At 44.9% G+C, this 26,080-nt stretch overlaps 2 protein-coding genes across 14 annotated transcripts in view; one reads left to right on the top strand and one right to left on the bottom strand.

The window, feature by feature from the left end:
* Positions 1-26,080, top strand: part of MED12L (mediator complex subunit 12L) — a 150,577-nt gene that overhangs the window by 66,281 nt on the left and 58,216 nt on the right. The gene's annotated exons all lie outside the window — the stretch shown is intronic.
* GPR87 (G protein-coupled receptor 87) lies at positions 5,374-7,558 on the bottom strand. Its single transcript, XM_055816966.1, has 2 exons — positions 7,501-7,558; positions 5,374-6,805 (listed from the first exon to the last, which is right to left on the bottom strand). Exons 1-2 carry the CDS (start codon positions 7,556-7,558, stop codon positions 5,769-5,771), a joined length of 1,095 nt encoding a protein of 364 aa, XP_055672941.1. The 3' UTR covers positions 5,374-5,768.

Here is a 26,080-nt window from a genome sequence, read left to right as displayed (position 1 = left end):
AAACCATTGCCCTATATAAGCAGTATCTCTGGCTACTAATCTTACAGGTCTGCACCCCATTATCAAAACCTTCTAATTAAGTAGTCAGTGCTTCCAACCCCACTAAATGTGAAAACACATAGATTGTTTTGTATCTGTGGCCAAGCTTTTTGAATTGATAAAAGCAGGATGAACAAGATAAATATTTTTATAGAATAATCCTACTAAAAGGCATGCTAACTACAAAAGTACTGCAGGACTTCTGGATTTTGTGTCTTCCTGTAGCAAAGCTGCTGGCAAATATTTCCTGCACAGGGTCCAGTGGGGAGAGCTGAGAACACGGCTGAGACACATTTAAATAATCCCAGTCACAGTTGTGCTAGTTACACAATTATGATTGCTTGATTCATGAGATTGTGGTGTGCGTCGGTACAAAGATGTTCTAAAGATTTTTTAGAACTTTTGGGGTTTTAGTTTCCTTTTTTAAGATTCCTAGGAAGCTGCAGTGATGGAAAGCTACAGTAAAGTTTATTCTAAAGAAACCTCAAAAGTAAAGAGCATAATGTATGTAGTGACAAAAATTCTGCACAGATAGCAGTCTGGAGCTGTCTCTTAAGTACATGTTCAAATAACATTTCTTCCAAAATAACCCCATGGCATGGAGAGTTCTGGCTGGGCTACTCAATTACAATTTAATGCAAAGCCTCCTAAATGAAGAAAAAGAGAAACAAAAACAAATATTCATGAATTGTGTGCTCCTTGCGTTCTCGGGTCTGATCTGCTGTCATGCCTCCACCTGGAAAACCATGTTTCACTTATAGGGTCCTATAAAAAATGGGAGTCTCAGACTGCACAACCAAAATTTACATATGCCTATGTCCACACGTGGTTCTCTGAAGTGACAGTAATAGATCAAGGCCTGAGACTTTTCCTACAAACTTTCTTGTACTCTTTTCTTTAAAGAAGAACTTTTAAGGACTAAAATTCCATGTCAAATCCAGACAAATTATAGTTATCTGGTACTTGGGGAGTAGGAGATTGTTTTATAATTCATTTTTAGCCCTGGGAAAATATTTCACAAATGCTATCATCAAAGAACTGTTGTATATGTAAGTGTGTGCAAAAAACAGTGATAAAGGATTATCACACATACATCCTGTCAAGATAAAGTAAACTTATTTTGGGGGTTATTTTACAGTGAAGTGTTGTATGCATCCAAGCTGTCAGGCTTCAGAGCAGAGACTCATTTTGGCTGGCCTGTGTGCTGGGAGTGCATGGCTGCATCGTCTCTTTGTGGTGCGGGAGTTCATATGGATGCCCCACTGCTCCCTTGTGGGCCTACACTTCCCAAAACTACTGGTTGCTTTATCTCTTTGGTTCCCTGGAAAGGGTATCTTTGGGTTGATCTTTGAAGGGCATCACCCCGGGTGCAGTTGCTTTGGATAGTAGATTTTTTGGTAGTATGAATCCATACTAGGGAACAGCAGTACTGTTCCTCTTAGGAGGAGATCCTATCTAAATGCAGCCTTTAGTTAAAAAATTAAGTGGGTAGTGAGAAAGTGTAGTATGTGCTTGTGCACATCCTGTAAGGGGAGTATGCTGCATGCTAGAAGAGATGTGGGTGGCCATCTGATCATGTTTTCAGCAGTCACTGAGCTTCACCATTTGGTGTGCAGGCTTGCCTGCTGTGCAAGGGGAGAATCCTGCACACCTGGTCTGCAGTCTCCTTGCCTGGCCTTTGTGGTCCCTGGTTACGGACAAACAGGCATGTTTTCACTGAAGTATCTCTTTGGGCTTTGCTGGAGTTGGGTAGGTAGTCCACCACCTGCCTGGAAAAAGGTTACAATTCTGAGAGGGGTTCAAGCTCTCTTGCTCTGCGTACGTATGATGAATCCTATAGAGTGTGTCTGTGTGTACATACATTACACATAGAAATACTCTGCTGTACTATATATTGAAAATATTGTCTAGGGAGTCAGGTTATTTCAGTTTAATCTTAGGTGTGTGCTTATTCTGTGATCTGCTTCTGATAGGACTTAGTTCAGTGAAGTGTGTGGGAGACAGACTCAACTGTCTGTTGTTTATGGTGAGGAGGAGCTAGAGCATGCTGAGAATGGAAGATCCTGGGTGAAACCAGGTATCGGGGAGACTGGTGGAAGCGCATAGCCTGTCTGTGGTTGAGCAGCCTTAAGTCTAGCAGGCCATGAGCATCAGTTCCGATGGTGCAATTGGCAAAGGTTTCTGAGCAGTAGTGGGCAATGAAGGTGGGAAGAGCCATCTTTACCTGTAGCACCGTTACTCTGCAAATAGCCTGTCCACTAGTAACAGGCTTAGCTGTAGTCCCATCTAGTAAGGGGTGCAGTTGTTCACAGTTTTGACTGCGCAGTCTAACATCTCTCTCCAAGCAGATGTAAAACCTGTTGTAATGGGTCTGCATGCCTTCTTGCAAGACAAAAGGTGGTTTTGGGTAAATCAAGATAAGCTTTATATTACATAGAAAAATTCAGCTCAAGAAATTAATACTGGAGAAGACTTTAAGAAAGTAAAAATACAATGATACCTATCTGTCTTGCGTGCTGAGCCCATGGAGCACATCAGGGAATGTGCAGTAGCATGACCCAACTGCCTTAGCCTTACTGTGGGGTAGTGTGCACGTGGACAGGAGGGCACAAAGTGGGGAAGTTGCAGCCTCATAAGTAAATAAGCATGTTACTGGGAGATGTTGTGTAGCCATATCCTCTAGTGGAGAAGACAAGCTGTGTGTACCTGCCTGTTCCTGTAGCCTTGGGAGTGTTGTCAAAGTGTTAAAAGGGGAATAGGTGCAAAGCAGAGACCAGTGGTGTATGTGTATATATGAATTTAATGTGCTAATTATTGAGCACAATTTAACAAGCCATACACCTTTCTGTGATTTGATTTACTATTACTTACAATGTAAAAGGGAGACCAGATGCACTTGGTCTTTATTTTCTTTAACCACATAAGACCTAATAAGGGAGTCTTTGGTTATTAATGCCTTTGTCTATGTAACTGATCTCCAGTCCTAAATATTACAATTTCACAAAACCAATGCAGTGTGCTGTTCATTTACGAGAATTTAAACTATGCAACCCAGTTCCAAAAGTGGCTCTCTTCATTTGGTTTTGTATGTGCATAGACCCCTAAGAGTTCAAAATGGCAAACTTTATCCCAGAACTAGTCTTTGAGGTTGTGTGTGAACATAGTTTTCTACAGAGCTGATTGGAAAGCAGGGTTTATTCTGTGGTATTTTAGCCATTTAAAGTATTTTTATTTAAAGTAGGATAAATATACAAAATATCCTATCTTCCTTTCCAGAAATGATCTCCCCTGAACAATGTAAGTTGTTTCAGAATACTTGCATTAATCCAAATATATTATCCAAACATGATCTTACACTTAAACTTTTTCATTATGTATAAAACAGAATCTAAAACTAAACTGTTAAAAAACCCCAAAGCCAACCCCTTGTTTCAGCAGAAAACTTCATCATGCAGTGTTCCAATGCAGTATTTTGCTTGTTACTTGAATGCTGCATTTTCAGGATTTTCTTGTCAAAATGTTTTTGTTAAAAGGAAGTCCTTATGTGAGTAAAGTGCTTGCTGATGGACTATTGCCATCTTCTGTTTGCTCAATTGCACTACATTGCACAAGATACATATAAAAATTGATTGTTCAAAACACCTGTCAGTTCCTTGCAATTTGTATTTTTTAGGTTGGCTCTTTATTTTTTGTATGAGCAGCTTTTACTCCAAACGATTCTGCTTTAATCCCCAGTGAAGTACAGGACAACATGATTCATATAAACATTGTTCTGTTTATAGGATTAAATACAAACACATCCTTGTAGCCTCAGCTCTGTAGTGGACAGGCTGAGTGGCCAAACTTACCCTCCCTGCTGATTTCTGCGGTGCCGCAGAGGGTGCCTGGGGAGGTGGCAGGGCAAGGGGAGGAGGTGTCGGGGCTGTGCAGCGCAGTGTTTGAGCCTGGGGCTGTCCCTGCTCCGCTCCTGCCCGGGCTGCTCCTGGAGCACTGCGAATTCATGGTCGTGTTAGCCAAGAGCGACTGAATTCATGCTCCTGGGGGTGGCTCCCCACACCTCTGCAAGTCCTGCTCCCAGCCCTTGGGGAGCTCGTCCCTGGGGAGCCCGTGCTCACCCTGTCCCTGCCTTCTGGGCTGGAGCCCCTGGCTGAGCTGCTCTGAGCTTGCTGGGGAGCACTGGAGGCAACCGTGGCCCGTGCCCTTTGGTGGGAGATGGCCTCCTTTGAAGAGTGCAGCTATGAAAGGAGAAGGAACTTGTCTTTTTGCCTCTGCCTTGCCCTGAGAGGTCCCTGCACCATGTCCTGGGGTAGAGGAGCTGCTGGAGCAGCCTTGGACCCTGTTGTGGCTCTCACCACCATGTTCGTGTGGGTGCCCCAGCCAGCTTGGCTGCCTGCCCCGCTCTGCCATGACGAGCTGGTGCAGAACCAGCTCGGGAATGTGTGCACAGCAGTTGCGACAAGCGGTGCCCTTGTTGTTAACAAGTCTGGAGTACCTGCCAGAATCACACTGAAACGACTTGAGGTCTCCCAGCCAACAGAGCTCTAGTGGGGACTCTCCAGGGCTTGGTTTCTTCTTTTAAATAATGTAGCTGTTAGTCAACACTTTGTCCTGTAGCAGCTGCTGTGTTGGCCTTTTATTATTCCTTTCTTATTTTTGCCTTGATTTTGGATCCTCTCCTTTAATATTTCCTCTGCTCTGGTTGTGTGTACCATGTTGTAAAATAATACCATAAAGGTGTTGCCTGAGCTGCCCTCCAAAAATGAATTTCACATGCTTATTGCACACTATTATTGTTTCCAAGAATTGAAAGCAGCTGAAGTTATAAATAATTTTGAATTTAAAAAAAATCCTAATGCTTCAAGTCTTATTTGTGTTGTATGAGGCAGGCATAGAAAGTGCTGGGAAATGGAATTTTCAGTTTGATGTTGATTGCTTAGTCTTGTCACATGCAAGTCTGTCAAGGGACACTTCTTGTTGTGCCCTCACTTAGAATGAGATTAATGGGAATTAAAAGCTGTTTTAACAGTCTTTTTCTTTGTTTGGTGGGTTCTGGCCTTTTTTCTTTCTTTTTTTTTTTTTTTTTTTTTTTTTTTTTTGAGATGAGACTTAAACGAGGGTCGTGTGTAAATTTTTTATGTTTGGTATTTTGAAAGGGGTGAGAAGCACTTTGCTAGGTTTGATCTGTGGACGAGATGGTGCTGCCAGTGCCACGAACGCCCGAGAGGGAAAGCTGAGAGGTGGTCGGCCAGCAGCAAAACACTTTTGGCAGACCGAGCCCCATGGCTGCCCTGCCAATGGGCACACAGGGGTCTCCACAGGAGCATGGGCCGCCTCTTCGCCTTCACCTGCTACAAGCCCTTCTGCAGCCATCCACTGAACCCCGAGGATGTTGGATCCCACTCCAAGGCCAGAGCTTGTCCATCTTGGCTGGGGCCTCCTGGAGCTCCTGGTTGCTTTCTGAGCTGAGGCATCCTTAGCTTGTGCTGGCCTTTAAAAAACCCCCACCCACCCACCCAAAACAACCCCCAAACCCCCTCTGAAGTGAACGTGATCTCTGTGTGGATTTAAGCTTTTGAATTTTGAGATGGATGTTAGTAAGCTGCAGTGGAAAATCTGTGTATGTCTGCACGTTCCTTAATGAACTTCCATGGTCAGATACTCAAAGATACCTTTTATTTACATGATATACATACACCCTTGCAAATTATCAAAAGTCTGTGGGTGTGGCTTCAGACATCAGTGTATTCATGGTATATGCGCACTTCTGATCTTCTAACACTCTGAAGTGATCTGATACTCTCACTTCTGGTTCTCATATTTGATTTTCTAAACAGCCTTCGTGAGAATGATCTACACATGAAAAAGTAAATTATTGGATCCAGACAGACATTGCATGCGGACAGGAACAGTGTCATTTCCTTACAATAATACAAGATTTTATGTGCAGAGTCATCTAAAATTTTATCTAGATGGCTGAAAGTAAAGGGTATTCTGCACAAATGATATGGCAGAAAGCAAGTGAAAAATACAGCCACGACAACCCTTATACTTTGATTATGCTTTCTCTTTCTGCTTGATGAGCTAATGAATTGTTTGCTCGATTTATAAATGTACCTGGATATCGCAATGTAGCATCCTATCAGTACTATCAGCACCACTACAAACATGCAGGTGTTGATGTAAATGACAGCTGTGTGCCACTTGACTCCCAGTGGAGATTTCAGCTTTATGCAGTCATCTATGTTCTTCTTTGTTGGGTAGCCATTTGTAAGAATCAGGTTTGGTAAAGCTAGGAAAGCCATTACAACCCAAACGCAGGCAGATAAGATCTTGGTGAAAGTGATGCTATACATCCTGGAGTCTCCAAAAGGCTTCACTACTTTCAGGTAGCGGTCAATGCTGATGAGTCCGAGGAACACAATTGTGGTGTACATGTTTGTGTAAAACAGAACTGTGGTGTATCGGCACAGGAAGGAGTTGAAGTGCCATGGTCCCAGCTGTGAGTCCTGGATTATCTTGAATGGGAACGTCAGTGTCATTAGAAGATCTGCAACCACAATGTTTTTGAGGTAAAATATAAAACTTGTTTTATTTCTTATGTGGAAAAAAATCCACACTGCTAGGCCATTCAGCAAGATGCTTGCCAGGAAGATGATGAGGTAAAGCACAGGCAAGACGATGGTGGTGAATTCGTTGTGTGTGGAGTTCCCAAGTAAGCCTGCTGTGGAGTTGGATGAGGTACTGTTGTCTTGGCTCAGACGATCATCTGTGTGAATGAGGGAAAAGAAGTTTAAAGTATGTTTCTAGTGTTCTACAAACGGGGCCATTCTAGAGCCACCCTCTAGAAAATGTCCCATCTCTGGGCAATTCTGGAGGCTGCTCAGATTAACCAGCCTGGAAAACCTAGGTTTTAAAACAGTGCTCTGAAGTAATGCACGTGTCAAACAAATGGCTTGCTAGCCTCTGAGCACAGCATCTGTGCTTCCTGGTGAAATACAAGGGTGCTTTGGCACATAGTTTGACAGCAAAAAAAAATGCAGGGTGTGAGTGTGTATATATTCCCAAGGTTCCTGTGCTGCCCACAAGCTCCCTGCCTGGCCTTCCTGCTGCCCTGAGGAGACCAGAAAACCCAGCTCGATGGGTGAATGCTGCTTGGCAGCTCAGGTGAGGCCCAGGCTGGGTGCTGTGCTGTGTGCGGGGCTGGTCCCTGCCACGGGCTGCTGTGGCTGTGCCATGGCAGCCACCCGCTCCACTGCAGCACGGGGATGTGCTCCATGGGCACAGCGGGTGTGCCATTTTCCGGGGGCTCTGGTTGGCGCTGGCTGCCATGCGGCAGGGGCGATTTGTGCACATAAACATTTCTTTGCAATATTTGAAGAAACACGGAGGGAATTCTCTGTAGAGAGAGCCAGTGAATCCAGTTAGCGAAATGTGAGAAGGATTTGAGATCCCATAACCCACCTGCCATCCAGGTGGAGCTGGGCGCTCCCTGCTGCAGGATGGGGTCTGCAGTGACCATCGTACTGCATGGGGTGTGGGTGGGTGCAGCCGTGTGCCAGCACATCGGGGATGAACTATTAATCACAATTACAGGGTGTCAGCTGTTGTCTGTCTTGACAGAATGCAACTCATGAGCCAAGGCAATCTGTTTACCTAAGGGATAGGACTCTGGATCCAGAGACTCTTCAGGCTTATTAAAACACTCATTTAAATCTTAGTTTACTGAACTGTATTTAAAAATCAGTCTCTAGAGATTTTAAGATTTCATGTGTAAATGTTTGTGAAAATACTTCAGATTTGTCTCATAAAACTGTATCACATTTTATTTCAAATTGTTCATACTCTGAACTTGGCTGGTGTGGTAAACCGGGACTGACACCCACAGTGGCAGCACTCAGCAGTATTTAGACAGCCTTTACTGAAATGACTGGCTCCTTTAAAATGTTGGTAGGAACTGACGGTAATACAGTAAACACATCTCAATCGCGAAATTTCCAACAGTATTTTACCTGGCAGTTTTCCATAAGACAAATTGTACCCCATCATTTGTGTTGCTGTAGGTTTTCAGCTGAAGTGCTTTTCAGGAGTCCCACTGGCAGCTGTAGATCCAGGATGCGGCATGAGCAGTGCCAGCATTATGTTCTGGGGAAAATAAATGGGAATTAAATCCAAAGCAAAACAGAAGACCCCACCTTTCTCTCCCCAGCATGGCAAAAGCTTTGTGAAATAGGCATCCTCTAGAATTCCCAGTGAAAGGGCTGAGGTGTGCTGATGGCCAGTCTCTAGATGCTGCACAGCTGTTCTGCTATTGAGGTCTTCATTGCCACATCTTCACTGACAGCTGGGCATCCACTGCATCATTGCAGGCAGTCCTGCCACATTAGTTTTCATAAGCCTATCAGTTTTACTGTGTACAACTATTTCCCTTTCTCCACTTCACTAACAAAACTGTGCTGGAGCCTTATTGCTATAATACTTAGCAACATTATTCTAATTTCCAGCCCAACTGTCTCTGTGGACACTTTTGTATATTCTTGTACCAGTTCCTTTCATTTAAAGAACCCATCTCCATATCGGATACTTAGCCCTGTGTGTGCTTCTTGCTCTGCTGAGACTTCGCTTACTGTGGTGAAGCAAGCCCAGACCCTTCTTGTATTTCTGCAAGACCTGAAGATACCAGCCGTTCTCTGTATCTGCTCCAGTTAAGATAAGCTTCCTTAAATCCCACAGACAAATACTGTGCACTGTTTTACAAATGAGGTTTAAGAAAATCTTGTTTCATGGTCATTGGGTTCTTTGTCGCCACTGAAACACTTCATTTAATGTTTTCTGCGATCTTACTTCCTCAGTTCCTCCTTAGGTCTGCATCAGGTACGTGGCAAATGTTTGTGCTGGGATCAGCTCTGACACGCTGTCTTTCCCCTCGGTGCTTTGCAGAGATCGGTGCCAGTGTGCAGCCAGCTTTTTTGCTGTCCTTAGCTGTGTTATCTTGCATGGGTGTTTTGTCCCAGCAAACTCCAGTTCAACTTTAACTTCTGTAAAAATACATTGGATTTCAACTTTTTAAAACTTGTCTTCTTTATTTTGATTTCTGTCAAAAAACTTAGACTAAACCTTTCCAAAAACTTGGGCTGTGGCTAGTGAGCCTCTAACAGCCTGGCCAAGAATGTTCTATTCGTAAATTGGTTCTGGATTTAATAGTCTCCAGGTGGGTATTTCTACACCACCCTTCTCAGCTTCAAAAATAGGTTAGTGTTCAAGTATTTGCAAACATGCCATCCCAGTTACTGCAGTAGGTGAAGTTTGCCTCCTTGCTGCCAGAGCATGCTGGTTTCATGGCCTCATGCCTTTGCTATGAACTGCTGCTGTAGCAGTGGGTTTCTTACTCCGTAGTAAAGGCCCTTGACCTTACTCCTGGCATCTTTTGCTTAGACCGCCTTTGTTTGTTTTTGATCTTGGACAGCGATGGATGCCTGAGAGTGGCATTTTTTTAAAAAGTTTATCATCTCCCACTTCTTTAAGTAAAAAAGTTTCAGACATAGTTATGAGATATGTGTGTATAATTTTATAGTCTATCCAGCAAACCAGGATGGAAATTTTAAGTTCCTGTTCCTTTCTCATGGTTTTGAATGAAATGCTTCAGAAGCCAGCCTATAGGAAATACTAAAAACCTGCAAATCTCATTTTATGCTATAATGGCTTTATAATGTTTTGATATTGTTCAAAGGAATGTTGACATTGCTAATTCATAAGACTGCATTCCAGATTATTGCTTTACTCACACAGTATGCAAATGCATTAATTTTTCCATGCTTCACTTTCTGTTAACAAGTTTTAGTAGGAAAACCAGAAAAATAGTTCAGATGTTAGCAACTACACTGGACCTGACTGTCTCTCATATGGGAATGAATAGATGATAAAATTACTGAAGCGCTTTTGGAGATCTAAACTTGTTTTATGTGATTATCGCTGTTATGAACTGCGCAGAGTTGTCGCTAGATGGCAGTGAAGCAAATAATTACATTTAAAGCCTTAGCAAAAATTCTAATTCTAGTATTTTAAGCTTTGTATTGATTTAGCTTCCTATCTGGCATACTTTGCTCTGATAACAACTGGGATCCATAATGAGATTGTCAGGGGTATTGTAGATACTTGTAGATATTGTGTTTTCTCTTGGTCTGAGAAGCAGTAACCTATCGCTTTTTTGCTGTTGTTTATGATTTGCAGCTATCCTTTTTTTTGCCCAGGAGGCACTGAGATCAAAAGAATATATGACTTTATGAAAAGATGCATATCTGTCGTCTTAGGCAAATGAGATGCTTATTTCCGTGCTTTGCGGAGTTCCTTTTAAGTCTGTGTAATTCCTGGTTGTGGTCCCTGGAAAGCTTTGTTTTCTCAGGCCTTTCAAGCGCTTACTCTCCCAGATCCCTCATCTAGAGAAGTTAGTAAAGCATTGGGTGTGTTGCCTGAGATTCAAGGCAGTGCATCTGTTGACTCCTGTGTTCCTATGCTATAACGCTGGGAAATACTGCAGGGTCTGATGGAGCTGAGGATCAGATCTGTGCTAAATGGACTTTTCATGCACTATCCATTACTCTAGATCCTGAAGGGATTTGCTCTAAATCCTGTCAAAGAAGGCTTCTTCCTTTTTCCACCATTCCATCCATCCTTTTAGGTGGATGTTGTCACGAAGAGACCGTACAAATCTAACACCAGGTAGTATCTGTGAATGCCTCTTCACGTACAGACAGCCCCTGTGCTCTCCAAAGGTTCTTTCTCTTAAAGGTTCTGAACTCAAAGGTTCTCTGTCTCAGAAAACCGGTGGATGTTTTCTGACGCTGGTGAGAAAGCTCCCTTGCTGCAGGGGATCTCTGCCTAGCTGCCCTCTGGCCTCTCCCTGCCTTGCTTGTGCTGTTCGCATTCCTGTCTGCATTCTGTGCTTTGCCATCAGCAGAGACAGGCCATCCACAACGTCCTTGAGACTCTCAAGCCCCTGTTCAGTGTGGATCAAAATGCAGTTTCCTTCCTCCTTGTAGGTAGTGTCTTGTTTCTCAGGTACTGCTCCATGAATCCACTGGGCTGTTAGTCTGAGTCTTGGGATGCAGCCCATAGTTTTATAGCTGAAAACTACTGCAGAGGATGGACTGCAGTCACTTGGACCAGAAATGGCTAAATCACTGTAAGAAAAGGCTCTGCATGGACAGGCATGTTTTGTGCCATTCTGGGGAAAGTGTTACAGTCCCTGGTCTCTGACGGGCACACCTGTGACTCTCAGGGTTTAATAGTATGAGCCCTGCTCCTGTGCTTGTCCTGCAACTTTGCTCAGGTGCTTATCTCCTCAGTCTATGCAAAATCTATGCTTGCTGAAGCAGCCTGGCTGCTCGCTTGTTGGGCTCGGTTTCCCTTCCAGAGGCAGTGTGGGAAGGTGCTGCATGTGGGACAGGAGCAGCAGCACCTCATCTCTTAAGCAGCGCTGGCTTGAAATGCATACTTTTAGCAAATCCCTTACGGGCTTGATGATTCCTGCCCAGAGTACTGACCATGGGGGATCCCTGCCACATATGTCTTCCTGGCCAGTGAAAATGTGATCGCACTCTAATGGCCCAAGGAAATCCAGGTCGCTGGAAGCCGTACTGGCAGCTTGCTCGTTGTTCCTGCAGGCCAGTTAAGATCGAGACTCTGAATGGGTATCTCTGTGTCATCTTATTCCTGATGGTTTCAGTGTTAAAAAATGTTCCAAAAACATCCCAACAAAGTATGGGTTGGAAAAAGAAAGCAGCAAGCTCTTCACAAATGTAAACCGTGGCAGCTAAACGGCATTAGCAGTGTTCTTGTATCCTGCCTTGCTGGCACAGCTGAGCTCTGTGGGGAGGCTTTGGTGCATGCAAGGGGTGGAGGTTAGAGACAGCACCTACTGACAGCTGCCCTAATTATGTGCTGAAGACTTTCCCTTACGCTGCTGTAGTTTCAAGCTTTAAAGTCTCAAACAGGTTTGTGGGGAGCAGTAGAGAAGTGCAGGCACCATCGCCTCTTGCAGGCACAGAGCTGGTTGTGTGACAAAATTTTGGGATACGCAGAGGTGGTGCTGCTTAGACTCATCGGTACAAACGTGTTTCTATAGTTTCCTACCTAAGTCTGTCAGGCTAAGCGGTACTGTGGTAGACTGAGCGGTTGGAGTGGTGTGGCTTCATTATTTACATGCTAGGGTAGGTGAGCAAGGCTCATTTGAGTCAAATCTGGTGTATCCTAGTACTCCAGAAGCTTTATTTTTTTCTGATCAAGACAACTATATTGCAGACTCTAGGAGCAGGAAGAAAGCACACATGGAGAATTCACCCTTTTCCATGTGTTCTCTTGGAATGGGAGGTGAAGACTGTCTTCTCTGTAATTACAGAGTATTTTAAGATATTTTTTAATTGTTCACTGACTCTGCACTCTGATAGCGGCTTTGTTTGAATATGGTATTTCTGTGCTGGGCAAGGCTGGTTTTCCGCTCCTTGTCGAGTTCTCCAAATACTTTTCTCTGACCAATCTCATTCAAATTAGCTGTCTCATTCTTCCATACAAATATATTCTGCTTGGTTGGTTTTGAAGCTGCTCCTTTATTCAGGTAGCTTTTTAAACCAGAATACTTTTTACTACTTGTAGTTTACGCACTTGGTGGTGGTTTTTTCCCCTCTGCCATTCCCCTAAAGGCTGTCAACTGCGCTAAGTGTAAGTTAAGTACCTATTGTTTCACAGATGAGGTAATCTTTTACTGCTAATGTTGATAGACTGGTATATATGCATGAGTGCTATAACCTCAGATGAGAAATTAAATAATAGGTGGAATGGCAGACTTCAGTGTCATATGGGTAGGGAATGACTGTATGATTTTTCTAATGACTCAGGCTTTAATTTGCCTCACTGTTCAAAGAAATTCTATATCCTCAAATCTAATTGCTCTTTTTTCGTCCTATTTACAACTTTTTAAAAATCAGAAAATTCTCTTTGTGAACTAGACTCAATATTCTAGGTCATAGCACTGTGGAGTTTTAAGTGATACAATTTAATTTGAGCACATAACTTTTTGATGTGTGGCTTCTTGCCAGTCAATCTGCGTTCATCACCGTAAAGTCTGGTAAATGACAGAGTTAATGTAAACAATAGAAATGCGAGGCAGCAGTTTATTAAATTAGCAATTGGCTGGCTGAAGTTATATTCTTTTTTTGTTGCCCATCAGAACCAAACCACTGAATTAATTGTAAAGATTTAGGCGAAAAAAGCATTGGTGTAGGCTGCAGGGTAAGTGTATGTGTGCATAAAGCTTCTGCAAGCAGACAAGTGGAGTCTGCACCCCTGCTGTCTTCTTTATTTCAGTCCACTCCTGTACTGCATCACCTGAGCAAGCTTTAATGTTCTGTTTTCCCTTGCTTGCATCTATTTATCTTCATTAGTGCTCTTCCATGTTAACTAAAAGAGAGCCCAATTCAGCAACTAGGACGCTACCACTTTTTTGTTCCTCACAGGCCTCTGTTAAAGATTGTCCATCTCCCGTTTAGTAAAAGTGTATGGTAATGCATAGTGGAATAACTTGATATTCCTGTTGGAATTTGTACCTATAGTGAGTGAGTATGTGGCTCTTACTTTTGTGGTTTGCACAGTTTATTATTTTTTGTGTTTTTCTAGTTGTCACATCCCCATCCTTGGAACTGTGCTTCTGTGCCAGCTGGGCCAAGAGATGCGATGCTGTTGCTGCGATGCAAATGGTGACAAGAACCAGTGTGATGTTTGTGTTAGCTGGAGACTTGCTGTGCACAGCAGGACCACAGCTGCTTGTAGACCAAAGCATCTGCCCCATTTTGCAGTTTCTGTCTCTATGTGGAAAAATTGGACTGTGACGGCTAAGTTACAGAGACCATTTTGTTTCATTCTTTTCTGCATTGGTCATGTTGCACAGCTTGTAGCCATTGCAGTGGCTTCAGGGCTGGGGTTTAAGCAATGAGGCAAACATCTGTAAGACATTGTCCTTCAAATCATATACCAAGTATAGCATCTTTCACCTATGGAGGGACTGGGAGAGCTGAGGTGGTTCAGCCTGGGCCAGAGAAGGCTTTTGCAGTCCGCATGGCTGCCTGGCAGGAGGGAGCCCAGCCCAGCTCTTTCTACTCAGTGGACAGGAGGCAGTGGGCACAAGCTGAGACTCTGGAAATTATATCTGAGCACAAGAAAATGCTCTTTTTACTGTGTGGGTGGTCAAACACAGGTGCAGATTGCTCATGGAGGCTGTGGATCTCCATCCCGGGAGATGCCCTGACCAGGCATGGCCCCACAGCCTGGTGTCACTGGCCCTGCCTGGCGTGGGGAGCTCCTGGGATGGCCCTGCCTCGGCCACACTTTGCTGCAGTGGTAGTGTCCGCAAGTGCCCACTCCTGCGTGCCTGCCAAAGGCTGGCTGAGCCAAATGGTGATGTCCACCACCCTGCGTGTCTGACTCAGCTAGCTGGCACGTGTTGGCTGCTTCAAACTGGGAACTGCTTCAATGTGGGGTGGCTGAGGGTGAAAATAGCCCTCTGTGGGGCTTTGTGCCCTCAGCTTCAAGTGCCCACATTCCTAGCAGTGTGGTGGTGGGCATGCAGGCTGTGTGTGCTAGTTCCCTGTAATGTGGTAACACTGCCATGCTTAACCAACTGCATTGCAGAGAGGCTGGAAAATAAGAACTAGAGTATAACTGTCTTCAGCTGTGGCTTACGGTGCTTGTCTGTTTAGTCATATCCAGAAACAGGAACCCACTGCCTCTGCTCAGAAAGCTTCTCATCTGTTTCAGTGTCTAGTACAAAATGCCCTTCTTGGTTTTCAGGTTCCTCCTTGAACTTCCCCCTTAATTCCAGCCTGACTTTTCTCTCACGCATCTCTGAACAGTACGGTGTCCTGGCCCTGGGCAAGGTGCGGTACAGCTTGTTTCCCTCTGCCTTCAGCTGGTGCAGCAGCTGCTTTTGTCTCCAGGATGCTCTCCTGTCCCTGCCCATCCTATCCATTTGTCTTCCATAGCAGACAGATGACGCTAGCGCTCGGGGAGCATACCTACCTGTGGAAGCCTGTGCTGAGCACTGAGCTGACATCTGTGTTGGTATGCATGAGGGAGAATCAGTCCCTCCACATCTGCATTGAGACATGGTGTTACTGGAGACTTCCTTCCCCATGGTCATTTTGCCCAAGAGGCATCTCCGAAAAAAATTTATCTGTATGCCATTCCTGTAACCTGTAGAGCTTCCTGCATGCAGTTGCTTACTGAAATTTGGGCTTTAGTCTTTCTTGGTCCTTTGTATATGACAGCTAAAAGCACCATACATATTTCTAGTGCCTGCACTAGCTTTACCCTGCACCTGAGTAACCAGCTATTTTTATTATTCATAGATACTCATGCTGTACTGTAGGTATTGCCTGAAATCTCACCCTGAGTTTGCACCTGTAACTCAGTGGTTTTAGAGTTGCAGGAGAGCCTGAACTGGGTGTAGCAGAGTGCTGCAGTAAGCATTAAATAATACTGTTTAATATGCAAAATTCTCAAATTTGGGGGAATATGCCCTTAGGATAACATGATTTCCACATTTTAAAAAAATAATTATTGAGACATATCTAATTTTCTCAAAGTCAAACTTAAGTCACTTTTGGAATATTTTGTCCAAACTTAACCATTAATTTTCTTCTCATTTCAAGTGAATGATTATGAACCCTGATTTTCCCCTGTGTGGGATAGCTCTGACATGAGACCTTTTGGGGATGCTGCCTGAACTATCATGTTTTTGGTTTTGGTTTCACTCCCCCCACCTTCACCTCTGTCTTTAGAACTGTTCCTTATTAAAAGTTCATGGACTAGTATTACTTACTTTCAATCAGAGATTCTGTGCAGAGGTTACAAAATCTAGTAAATGTTGCTAATCATGACTGTAAGACTATTTTTTAAACTTATTTGAAGAACCTAAAGATAGATGAGTTATCTTTCCTTTTGAATATGCATTATAGTTCCTAAATGATGATGAAGAAATGCTTTCCCATCCTTTGTTGCATTAATGACAAGCATGTGCATTTTTCATGACCAAAAAGCAGAAACTACTGTCACGCATTTGTTGTGTGTCCTAGTCCCATGTCCTGTGCTTTGCCCTTTGCAGGCTGGCTGCAGCCGTTGGCTGTGTGCAGGCTGGCCTTTTCTACAGCAAAGGCCAGCGGTTTCTGAAGCAGTGCAGTATTTAGTGTAGTGCTAAAGGACGCCTGCTTTAGGCTGCAGTTGCTTTTACATGAAGAGTTGGGGGAGAACTGCCAACAGAAACGGTGTCCCGTTGGGCAACAGGTAAATGGCTGCTGTTGGTGGAGGAGGAGCTGTGTGTTGCAGTTGCTTGCCTTTTTTTCTTTCCTTTTTTTTTTTTTTTTTTTAAACAACATCAAAAAAAAGTGAATGCAATGCAATGGTTGGCAGAGTTTGGATAATTAATGTTTTCTCAGTATATGGCAGCCTCTAATTAGACAGGAGGAAAGGATTAATTCTGGAATGTTTCCTTTGCTTCTTTGTAGAAGATGCTGTTGATGGTTGTTTCTGGTTGCAGAAAACCTACTGATAGTGGAATCTGTATTGTAACCCTGTAGAGTTGCTTTCTTTGAACCCCATTAAGACCATTAGGAATTATGCTCTGAACCACTAAGAATATGCCTTGCAAGATGCAGCTTCCATGTGCAGGGCTCTCAGTGGGATTAGGTGTAGGTGGCAGTCCTGAAGTTCTGAGCAGTGCAATCCTGGCCTCTCCCCTGGCACCACCGCCTGTGCACTGCTGCCGGGTTAGCCTCCGCCTGCAGTCTTTTCAGCTCCTTCCTGACACTGTGTTTTGCAGTTGCTCATCAGCTGCAGCTCCCTGCTCAGAGTAGAATCAGCTGCATCTGGCTGACTAGGATCATGTCTGGTGAGGTTGTGAGTATCTCTAAGATTGGAGACTCCACAACCTCCCCGGGAAACCTGTTCCAGGGCTTGAACAGCCTCACAGTAATTAAAAAAAATAAAAACAAACCCCAAAACAAACCCCAAACCAGAACACCGCCACTTATAAACCCCTGTACGTTCAGATGGAGCCTGCTGTGTGTCAGTTCCTGCCTCCTGTCCTGTCACTGGGCACCACAGACGGGAGCCTGCCTCCATCCTCTTTGCACCCTCCCTTCAGGTAGTTGTACACGTGGATAATGTCCTTCTGAGCTGCCTGTTCTCCAGGCTGAACAGTCCCAGCTCTCCGGTCCAGCAGATGCTCTGGTACATGAGTCATATTTGTAGCCCTGTGCTGGGCTCCAATATGTCTGTGTCTCTGTCGCACTGGGGTGCCCAGATCTGGACCCAGCACTACAGGCACCGGCAGCGCTGGGCCAGGAGGAAGGATCACCTCCCTCAGTCTGCTGGCACTGGTTTGCCTAATGCAGCCTGCGAGGCTGTTGGCCTGCTTTGCTGCAAGGGCATGCTCCTGGCTCACATTCAGCTTGTCTACCGGATCATTCCCTGTGGAGCTGCTTTCCAGTTGGCATCCAGTCTGTCGTGGTGCAGGGGGCTCTTCCTCCCCAGGGCAGGGTTTTGCGCTTCTCCTTGCTGAACTGTATGAGGTTCCTGTCGGCCCGTTTCTCCAGCCTGTCCAGGTCCTGCTGGATGGCAGCGTGACCTGCTGGGGTATCAGCTGCTCCTCCCTCTTTGGTGTCCTTAGCAAACTTTGTCCTCTTTCAACAGTTCTTTTGGTGCTTGGAAGACACAGTGTTAAATCTCTCACCAGGTCACATTTCTAGCCTTCCCTTCCAAGGGGGAGGCCAGAAGCAATATATATTTACATGTATTTTTCCAGAATAACTTCGGCTTTTGCCTCTTCTAATCTCTTCACAAGCTTCTCTCCCAGCCTTTCTGTTCCTGTTCTGCTTGTGTTTTCATGGGCGCAATGGGCAGCATGGAAATCTTTGTTAAATAATCACCCTTCAATTCCAGACTTACCCAGTTTCTTACTTATCCAGTGTGCCTTATTATCCTGAAGTCATAGTCTTTTAAATTGAAAATTTTAGAAACACAGTAGTTTGGGCAAAAAGCAAAAACTAGTTATCAAGTTTCAGCATGTGGTGCTTGGGTGGTCTTGAGCTCCTTCCAGAGGAGCTGGGCTCTGCACAGGCGAGCAGGCTGGGCACTGCTGCGGAGCACGGTGCCACACAGCCACCTGGTGCCACACAGCCACCCGCAAGCCCAGCTTGCTCTGCCGCAGGGACCTCCCGAGAGGCGCCAGCTCGCTCCGTGCCTCTGAGGTGAAGCCGCTTTGTCAGGCTAGATTTGTTGGAGCTTTTTGCTGAAAGTATTAGCTTGTAGGTTTGATTATTGGTATTATGCAATGAAAAAATTGTTAAAAAGCTCGTAATGGAACTTTGAAACTTTAAAAACAGTCAAGGTGTTGTCTGGGTCAAAAAGAATAGGAATGAAAGTATGTGACTGATCACATTACAGCTTCACCCATTGTAGCTCTGGCTATTGTGCATCTGCCACATCTCTCAAATACTACAGGGGTTACCATGAAAAAATACCTGGGGGGCTGGGGGGGGGGGGGGGGGGGAGGGGAATTATTGGTACATGCATTTGGACAGTGCCGTTTAAACTTTTAGTAGTTCCAGTCTCTCTTTTAAGTGTTTTAGTTTGCATTGAAACAATTTCTGTTGTTTTTTCTGTGTGCAATTCTAATTTACATTGCCAAAGGAAAAAAAATCCTCATCTGCTGTTGGCAGCTGAGTTGTTTTGTGCTACGACACAACTGACCATGTTAGCTGCTTGCAGCAATACCAGTATTTCAAAGAGGAAGGAAAAGGACAACAGGGATTTTGGGGTGTGACTGGGAGAAGTTCAGCCCGGTACAGCCCCGATTTTTGATCAGTAGCCTGGAGAGTTCCCACTCTGGCGTTCTCAGAAACGGATGGACTGCAAACCCTGGGCTGGTCTCAGGGTGCTGGCTGCAGGGGTCTGCAGCTCTTCCTCTGACCCCGCTGCTTTGCCAGTTCTTGGCTCTTCCTTGTATAGTGGCAGAAGGTGCTGGTGCAGGGAAGGCAATATAAGCCCGATTTATACTGCTTATCAGTTGTCACTTGGGAAAATGTCGGTTGGTGACATATCAGAGGAAAACCAAGAAGTTGTGGTTATTGTAGTATCTCATGTGAGGTTCAGTGTTGGTCAGATGTGGAAACATGCTTTTGATAATTGAGGGTGCAGGTTTTTTATGTTTTTTTTTAAATTGATGGTGTGTTAGTATTTCATGTTTGGAAGGGTTAAGACCACTGAAACATAAGAATTAATATCACTGACTTCCTCTGGAGCTTTCTTGGCAGCACTTGGGTTGGTGTCCCTTGCAGCCTGGTTTCCTGTGGATCGCTGAGAGCTGGCAGCAGTACAGTAGATCTGTAGCTCTTGGTTTATGTCAGGAGTGTTTTCACTTAGTTTCAAAGTTTTAATAAATATTGCACACTTTGAGTTTGATGCTGCAGTCTTACTGCACATGTCTTGACTGGCTTTTCCGGGTGCTCATTTGGTCGAAGAGGAAGGCTTTCTGTGCTTTGTTGTGCGAAGGTGAGCAATGGACTTGTCATAGAAAGAGAAGGAGCTTCCCCCTTCATTTGTTCCTGGGTATAGCTGGTCTACTGCTACATGCAGTGAGTAGAGAGAGCAGGCTTCACGGTTGAGCAGGAGCATCTAGCCTCTGAAGGGCTACTTCTGTTTCAGACAACTCCAGACTGTGATTGTCTGCCTCCCGGTGCTCGTTCCCGGTCTGCCTGGGTGTCTGTCTTCTCAGCATAGCCACGCTCCCGGGATCCACGTGGCCTGACGGCCCAGCACCCTGGGAGCTCTGGTGTTCCAGCACACGGCATGGGTGCGTGCTAGTGCATGACAGGATGCAGATGCTGGGCGAGCTGGTCTCCCCGCTCCCTCCCTGCCCGGCGGGGGGCCCTGGCAGCTAGGGAGGGGAGCCGAGGGTGAGACAGCAGGGCTGAGCTGGGAGAGGCAACCCTCAGTGGGGAGGGAGGAGGAACCCATGGCAAGTGCTGATGAAAATTTGGTGCTTTTTTCTCACACCCCCTAATGCAGAACAGATGCTTTCTGTTTCTGAGGTCCCTGTGTGGCTTCCGGCTCTCTCCCACCTCTGCTGCCCAGCTCTCCTCTGCCTCCTGCAAGAGCTGACCCACGTCCTCTGCTCTGGGGGGTGTCCCCAGGTGCTGCCAGCTCTCCCTTCCCGTAGAGTGGGGAGGGAGGAGAAGGTCTGGCTGCTGCCTGAGAGCTGGCTGCCTACCCAAAGAGTAAGGTGGCTGCCAGAGCAGGCTCGTAGCTGGGGAAATGCTGGAGGCTTTCATGGATCCGGGACCTGTACTTCTGAGAGTGAATCTGTGACATCTGCTGAATGCTTGCCCCAGTTTCCTGGTTTCCCTTTTTGAAAGAAGATTGCAGAATCTTCTTTAAAAAGATGTGAAAAAAGTGGGTAACGCTACCAGATTTTCCAGACCAAGCACAGGTAAAGGCAGGTGTCTATAGTCCTTACAATGCACAAACGGCAAGTCATTTTTTAACATAAAAAACTTTAATCGGACTGCTGCTTTCAGTTCTTCCTAACTAAGAATAACCTTTTCAATCTGAAAGACTCCCTAAATGACATAGGTTTTTGAAAGCGCCATATATTTTTCCCAAACTTTGAGACTAATCAGATGTATAGTTTGTAAGTTGTTTGTTCGGAGCTATGTGGTTTTTCCAGTGAACCTGACAAGTTTTAACATGATCTGAGTGAAGTATGAAGGAAGAGAACCTTTATTCTGTATAATATAATTAAGAGAATTCAAGTATGCTTTCCTTTACTGAAAGAGGTGAAAAGGAATACAGTACAAACTTCTTCTAACAAATTCAGATGTTATAGTTACTGAATCTTAACTTTATATGAATTAACCTCTGCCAGGAAGCAAGTTACTGAAACCATGAACCCTCCTGCACTTCGATTCATATCTTGGAAGGAATGATTAGTAGAAAACCTTTTTTTTTTTTTGCCATTGGGAAAAAGATAACGAGTAACGTTTAATGAATAAATAAAAGGTTAGTAAAGTTGTGCTATTTTGAGAACTTCCATGCTTTTAGTTGATCTGATATTCAGTTTACGGTTCCAAGCCTGGTTTTCAGCACCTGTATCTTAATTCCTGTTTTCTTTTCACTTGAGGGTGATTAAGAGCAAGACGATTCACAGAACAACTTATCAAATGCTTTTCAGATGGTCAAAGATCACTTACCTGTCGCCATTGTTGCCTTCTGCTTGTGTCTGAGCTGCATCTCCAAAGTGCCTTAGACACCTCCGGAATGCTTCTTGAAACTACAGTAGGCATGAGAGTATTTCTTGCGTTAAGGTGGTTAAGTAAACCATATCTGGAAGTAGGCTTTTTTGTTTCCGATGGCTTTTTTTGCGATACCTGATCAGAGAGTCAGAATTCCCCTGGCCAGGAGCAACTGGAGCAACTGGCTTTCTCATTCCTGGGAATGACTCACATGCCAGGGTAGGTGAGCGGTGCACTCCCGCTCACTTCCTGGCTCCGGAGCAGCTCGGGCGCCCAGGACGCAGACAGTGATTCACCTGAGAGGTGGGTTAGTGCCTGTTAAAGGCAGCAGTCTTCATGCAGGGAGACGTTGCAAACAGTCTCAAGTTGTGTTTTACAGCAACCTGTGCAACCGTGGCTGTGCCTTTTGGTTAATACAGTTTTGGCTGCAGGGTGAATGTGAATTTAATGTGATACTGAAAAATCTTGTGCTGGATAGATGCAAATATCTGCTAATTGAGATTATCATGTCAATTATTAATTTGACTATATTTAGACATCTTTAACATACTTCGAACAGATTCTCTCTTCTAAATAGCTTGTAGGATGAAAGTAAAATGTTAAATCTGTAGCTAAACATTTAAGCTAAAATGACTAGACTGTTTACTGCAGGCTTTTTGCTGTCATGAAGGTGTTCTTCATGACTCTGTCTGTGAGCCCACAGACTTCTGCAGTCGGGCTGTCAGTGGTCCTGGGTGCACACATATTTAGAGTAAGATAATTCAGTGCCTTAACAGCATCAAAATAATCATGGCAGTAGTTACCTCAGGACAGAATTTTGCTTTGTGTCAGTAGAGCACGAAGTCATTAATTTACCATTTCTGCCACCTTCTTAAAAAGAAATCAGATTTATTTCTCCCTCATTTAACTTGCAGGAGAAAATAAAAATTAATCTTAATGCTACAAGAGTGCAATGGCTGCAGAGTCACTTTTCTCTCAGACTGCTCTGTCTGTTCTGCCTGGACCTCTCCATACGCTCTTTTTTTTCTTTTTTCTTTCTTTTTTCCTCAAAGATCTGAGGGACTGAATCCCCAGGTGCCCTTGCCTGAAACTGCATAGCGTTGTGCATAGGTGCCCTTGACAGCTGCGTGGAGCCTTGTGAGGAGCAAGAGCAGGGCCTACCAACTGCCTTCGTTGTTGTGAACAGCTTCCCCTGGCCATGTGTCTAGGGGAGCCTGGTACTAATTTTCACATTTCTGCTAGTGGGCAGACTGTAAAATTCCTGCTTGCCTCGGGACTTCTCCCTTGAATCAGGTACAGTCCCTGATCATAGGAGACTTCTGACACAGCTCATCTTTGAAGACCAGCTTTTGCAAGGCAAACCAGCTAATGCAAATGAAGCCAGCAGGAACACGTGTTATACTTCTGTCATATGTTTTCAGCTTTATTATTACAAGCTGCCAAACTGATCTCAGGAGCTGGATATTCTGACATTAATTGGTGGTCCCTGTTGCATGCACATGCTGGAGTGCGCACATTGCATAACCTGAGGATGCAGAAGGCTTTTTCTGCAGTTAGGGAGAGGAGATTTGATGAACTCAGACCTTGCACATGGCTATGTAGGGCAGTGTGTGCCAGCCACTATTTCACCTTCTCTCAACTGTCCCTTGTGCTCCAGCAGCAGCTGCTTGTGTTTTGTTCCCCTCCCAGCTGCTTGTCCTGTTTCTAGACTAATAGTGCCTTCTGTTTTTCCTTCCACTCTTTGGTTCACCTCCACCATGGCTTTCAATCATTTTCCACCCTAACATTACCTGTGGTGATCCAGTTTGCTGTTCTGAGTGAAGCCTGTGTAAGACAGGAGTATGTGCCTGACTGTTGGCTTTGTAGGCTGCTCCTCCTAGTTGAGAAGTTATCCCGTGGAGAGAGCAGTGGGAGCCACCCTGGGTTATGGTGGTAAGTGCTATTCTCAGTTAGTGCAGCTCAGGTATGGTACAGCTCACTGCGTAGCCATGCAAACAGCACAAACAGCTTCATTTCTCAGCATTGTGTCTCTTAAGGTGTTTCTCTCCTGTCTCTGTAATAATCACTGTCTTTTTTCTCCGTTAAGTGGAGACCTCATTCTGCCTCTGGGGAGTGTACAAGGCTGTTCGTTTTGCCTTTCTCCCATGGCTTTGCAGTAGCTGGGAGGCTCCAGAGCTGTGAGAACATCTGCCCTCTGTCCATTGTGCTCCTGATGGGCCTCATACTGTGAGTTCTTTGGTTGACTTTCAGTACGACCTGGTTTACCTGAGGACAGGGTGCAGTGCAAATTCTGTGCTGATTTTGGGGGTTAGCCTCATCTCCTTCCTTTTGAGAATTCAGAGGATTTCATTTAAATCTCTTTCTCTATTCTTTTGGGGATTTCTCAGATCTCTTCCCTGACACCACATGTTGGGAGTCAGACCTGTTTATGCTCAGCTTTGCATCTTACCTTTTTCACCACTTTTCCACCACTGTGGTCTCCTCTCCCGTTATCACTGGTAAAACAGCCATAGGCCAAAGAGTCTATTCTTTGGTTTTGTTGCAACTTAGACCTGTCAGTATGTGTGCTAGGGCTCTGTGAATATACGCTCTGACAAGGTGACTTCTTGGTCTTTTCCTGTGGGTATTGCCAGTGGTGATTTTCTGTCTGTATCCTGTGGGGCCTGACTGTGCAAAGGACCCCAGTCCTGGGCGTAGCTGTGCAGTGTCATGGTCTGTGGCTGCTGTTGTGCACACAGATTATCTTCACCACATCTCAGGCCAGTTGCCCATCTGAAGCTGTTCGGTTCGCCTCTTGGCTAGTGCATCCTCTCAAGGAGCCAGCTGGAGATTAGGCTGGCTTGTAAGTGACTCGCTGCCATCAGGCATGTGGGCCGTGGAGATGAGCGATGTGAACAGGGCTCGCAGTCTGGTGCTGTCAAGCTGTGTCCTGTCTCTAACTGTGGGAGAGTTGTGTGAAGGTGGGTTCTTGTGCTGGCTTCTCAAGAATTGGTTGGAATTAGACTCTTCGAAGTTCCCATCTTCCAAAAGCGTCGCTCTCGAGCTACATCTGAACACGCATCCAGATGCAACAGTGGACATCCACTCGTAGGTCACATAGGTAGGTTTCCTGAAGAGAAGCCCTCTGACATTTCAGGGGAAACACTGCAGAATTTGCGGGAGAAATCAACCTCTCTTCCATTGACATACCTCATAATAGATGGTTCTTTTCTGGGATGTCTGGACAGCCCAAAATTCCAGTGTCAGAGGTCCTTAGAGGAGCAGAGACTTCACAGCTTGCACGCTAAACAAAGCATTCACACTATGTTGGTCTTGCTTCCAGTGTTGCTGTGCACAGGCTGCCTGACAGCATGCCCCTCCGCCGGGGCTCTGTTGGCTTCTGCCTCTGTTCTGAGGAACAGCAGACTCCTCGACCAGCGGCTTGGGAACTGGGAAGTCTGAGTGCAGCGGCTGAGGGCTGGAAGCAGATTTGCAGGCAGATCATAAACAGCAGTTTTAACACTTAAATCTGAAAGTTACACACTTGACTTGTGTTTTGCACAAGACCATGCATTCCCAAGCATGGTGCTGTACTGCATCCCTGGAGTGGGGCATGATTCTGACCCAGGGGAGGTGCTGGCAGATGCATCCATTTCTCTGGGCTCAGTCCTGCAGAATTCGGTCAAGACACGACACAACAGCGTTATGGTTTGGTTTGCGCTGCTCTTCTTCAGGCACCTCTGATGTTGGTGCTGTCCTAGGCTGGGGTCTAGGAAGCAGTGCTGCAGGGCATGTGGTGGGGAAGAAGGAAAGACATTAGAAGTGAAAACTGAAATGTTTTAAAAATACAAATGAATTTCTTACAGAGACCCAAGGGTTTAGTAGTTGGTACTCTGTGAATGGAGTACACATACCAAAGTCTGTATGTTAAATAGATTCCTAAAATCTACATGAGAATGTTTTGTTGTTTTTTTTTTTTAATGTGGTGCAATGGCACATTCACTTTTCTTTAAAATCTCTGTATTTGGTGTATCAGTAAAACTTGATGGGTTAGAAACCACTGTCATAGCATCCCCTAGCAGGCTTTTAATTCAAACATGTTTGGCTGTTCTCAGGCTGGAGCAAGTTCAGACTAGCTGGCACTTGAAAAGGAAATGCTGTGGAGCTTGTCGTAAAAACAATGCAAAAGAAATGTGAAGCTCTGATGTAAAGAAAAGTTGAAAGCTAACTTACAACTTTACTGTTGTTCACATTATTTAAAGGTTGGATATCCCTTTTTGTATTCTGGTGATTAGAGAGCAATTCTCAGATTTCATAAGAGCCTGAACAACGTTATTGCAACAACTACTGTGTTGCTTCATTCTAAAACTCCTTTACTATCGTATTTAGCAATATGAACTACAGGGTTATTTTAAAGCAGATTAGCCACCTGGATAATATAAGACTGGCTTTTTCTTTTTTTCAAACATAGAAAAGTGGTAGCAGGATCAGAGCTTGCAACACTGGGAGGATTCCTCCAGCATTGTATCTTCAGATGTGCAAGATGGAGGTGCTTTTGTCAATGAAATTGGCTCATGGGAGTTTGACACTTCCCATTTCCTTAGGTGGTTTGCTTCAATCACTGTTTTGGTGGCTGTCACTAAAAGGGAAGGAGGGGGGGAATGGAGCTAATTAAAAACTGACTCATTTCTTCCCTTCCCTTCCCTTCCCCCCCCCCCCCCTCCCCC

This window comes from Falco peregrinus, chromosome 12 (assembly GCF_023634155.1).
Source record: "Falco peregrinus isolate bFalPer1 chromosome 12, bFalPer1.pri, whole genome shotgun sequence".
In the NCBI taxonomy this organism is placed as follows: domain Eukaryota; kingdom Metazoa; phylum Chordata; class Aves; order Falconiformes; family Falconidae; genus Falco; species Falco peregrinus.
This window is presented reverse-complemented; position numbering and strand designations above follow the sequence as displayed.

Bases quoted from the DNA above. Each gene is read 5' to 3' on its own strand.
- GPR87 (XM_055816966.1), bottom strand. From the start codon at position 7,558: ATGGTCACTGCAGACCCCATCCTGCAGCAGGGAGCGCCCAGCTCCACC. The intron at 6,806-7,500 runs GTGGGTTATGGG...TCATTCACACAG, and splicing joins CAGCTCCACCTGGATGGCAG to ATGATCGTCTGAGCCAAGAC.